The 1,857-nt window shown below is 44.8% G+C and overlaps 1 protein-coding gene across 1 annotated transcript in view; it reads right to left on the bottom strand.

The window, feature by feature from the left end:
• Window positions 1-18: 18 nt before the first annotated feature.
• LOC108563691 (mucin-12-like) overlaps window positions 19-1,857 on the bottom strand; it is a gene marked incomplete at its 5' end in the record, with an annotated part of 2,813 nt that continues 974 nt past the window's right edge. The window contains 3 exons of the mRNA XM_017922438.1: window positions 19-472; window positions 540-1,442; window positions 1,506-1,844. Coding sequence (XP_017777927.1) covers window positions 167-472; window positions 540-1,442; window positions 1,506-1,844 — 1,548 coding nt within the window. The remainder of the gene's footprint in view (window positions 473-539; window positions 1,443-1,505; window positions 1,845-1,857) is intronic.

Genomic DNA, 1,857 nt, shown 5'->3' with positions numbered 1-1,857 from the left:
TCGTTTCTCTTTTCGTTTTAAATGTTTCCCCGTTTGATGTATTTATTGAGAATTAAGTCAATCTGGTCGAGTTAATTCCGAATAAATAGGTAGTTAGTAATCATTGTTTGATTACTATTATTAATAATTAATATTTCTAAAGGAGCTTATGATCTAGAAATGGCAACTAGTCGAACAGATGAAGGCCGCGTCGTTTCTTGTACATGGAGACACTCTCTCTGTCGATCTGCACGTCCCATCGTGTCTGCGTCTGCGGGTCCACCAAACCCTTGCACTCGGGCAGCCGCGCCGTGCGCTCACATAAATTGCTCACCGGGTAGTAGGTGTAGCCGGATGGACACTGGTAAAGGTATCCTTGCATCTTCGAGTATTCACTATCCTTGCTGCATTTCACGTACATCGAATTGCAATCATCGGTCAGGACATTGTTTCCTTGCCTCGGACAGAGCGATCTTCCTCCGCTTACGGGAATCTACATAATATATAGTAAATATAGTTATATCTATTATTTCTTATTAGGATATGGATGTGTTACATACCGGTGGTAGCGAATTCTCCTCCAATCTCCTATACATTCTTCGGTTTGCAAATTCTCCGCTGCACGGACGCGTCTCCGCGGCCGGCAGACACTGCACCTTCTTCTCGTCGAAGAGGGTGTTGTCGGGACAGCTCAAGACCACCACTTTCATTTCGTACGTGTCTCGATTTGTGGTGCATTGGTAGAATAAGTTGCAGTACTTCGGATGTCTTCTGAATCCGGTGGGACACACCAAAGCAACCTGATCACCTTCCAACTGTCCGATGGGGCAGCTCGCCGTCGTCGTTTCACCACTTGGCACAGTTGTCACCTCGGTTGTGATACTCTCTGTCGTTATGATCGTCGAACTGTAAGTTGTTCCTTCGGTGGTAGGTGTCAATGTGGTGCTTTCCGTTGTGGGTGTTAGGGTGGTACTCTCAGTCGTAGGAGTCAATGTAGTACTCTCTGTCGTTGGTGTGAGAGTGGTGCTTTCGGTGGTAGGTGAAGATGTTAAGGTTGTACTCTCAGTGGTTGGTGTTTGAGTGGTACTTTCAGTAGTTGGAGTTAATGTAGTACTTTCCGTGGTAGGTGTAGATGTTAAGGTTGTACTTTCTGTGGTAGGAGTGAGGGTGGTACTCTCTGTAGTTGGTGTTAATGTTGTGCTCTCTGTGGTTGGTGTTAAAGTAGTACTCTCTGTAGTTGGAGTTAATGTTGTACTCTCTGTTGTTGATACAAATGTAGTACTCTCAGTTGTGGGTGTCAAAGTGGTGCTTTCGGTGGTTGGCGTTAATGTGGTGCTCTCTGTTATCAATGTTACAGTTGTACTCTCAACTGTTGTAGATGATAAAGTTGTACTTTCTTTGTCGGTCTCTGTAGTAGATATCGTTGTAGAATCGGTAGAGGTTTCGGTGCTGGATATAGTAACCTAATGAAATGAATAAAATAATGCTCATTCCGATCTTCGTATTGTAAGTGTATTATAATTTACCTGATCTGTGGTTTGGGGGATGAAAGTCGTTGTTTCCGTACGACATGATCTCTGCGGACTGACAGACGATTCGTAATTGCAGGTATTTAATGAAGGATCGAATATCGTTCCTGGAGCACAGTCAAAGTAATAGATTGAAAACCTTTGACCCTTGTTGTTTTCATCCACATCCACGCATCTGTAGAATTTTCTGCAATCGACTGGATCGGGGAAAAATCCGGCATCCTTGCAAATTGCTTGAGACTGATTGTTTGGTGGTTCACACGGCCGTCCGGGTGTGCCTGGAGTTCCAGGTTGTTCTGGTTGACCTGGTTGTCCGCCTGTTCCAGGTTGACCTGGAGTGCCTGGTGTT

This window comes from Nicrophorus vespilloides, unplaced genomic scaffold (genome assembly GCF_001412225.1).
Source record: "Nicrophorus vespilloides isolate i.1.1-1 unplaced genomic scaffold, Nicve_v1.0, whole genome shotgun sequence".
NCBI classification, from domain to species: Eukaryota; Metazoa; Arthropoda; class Insecta; order Coleoptera; family Silphidae; genus Nicrophorus; species Nicrophorus vespilloides.
Note: the sequence above shows the minus strand (reverse complement) of the source record. Positions and strands in the feature narration are given on the sequence as shown.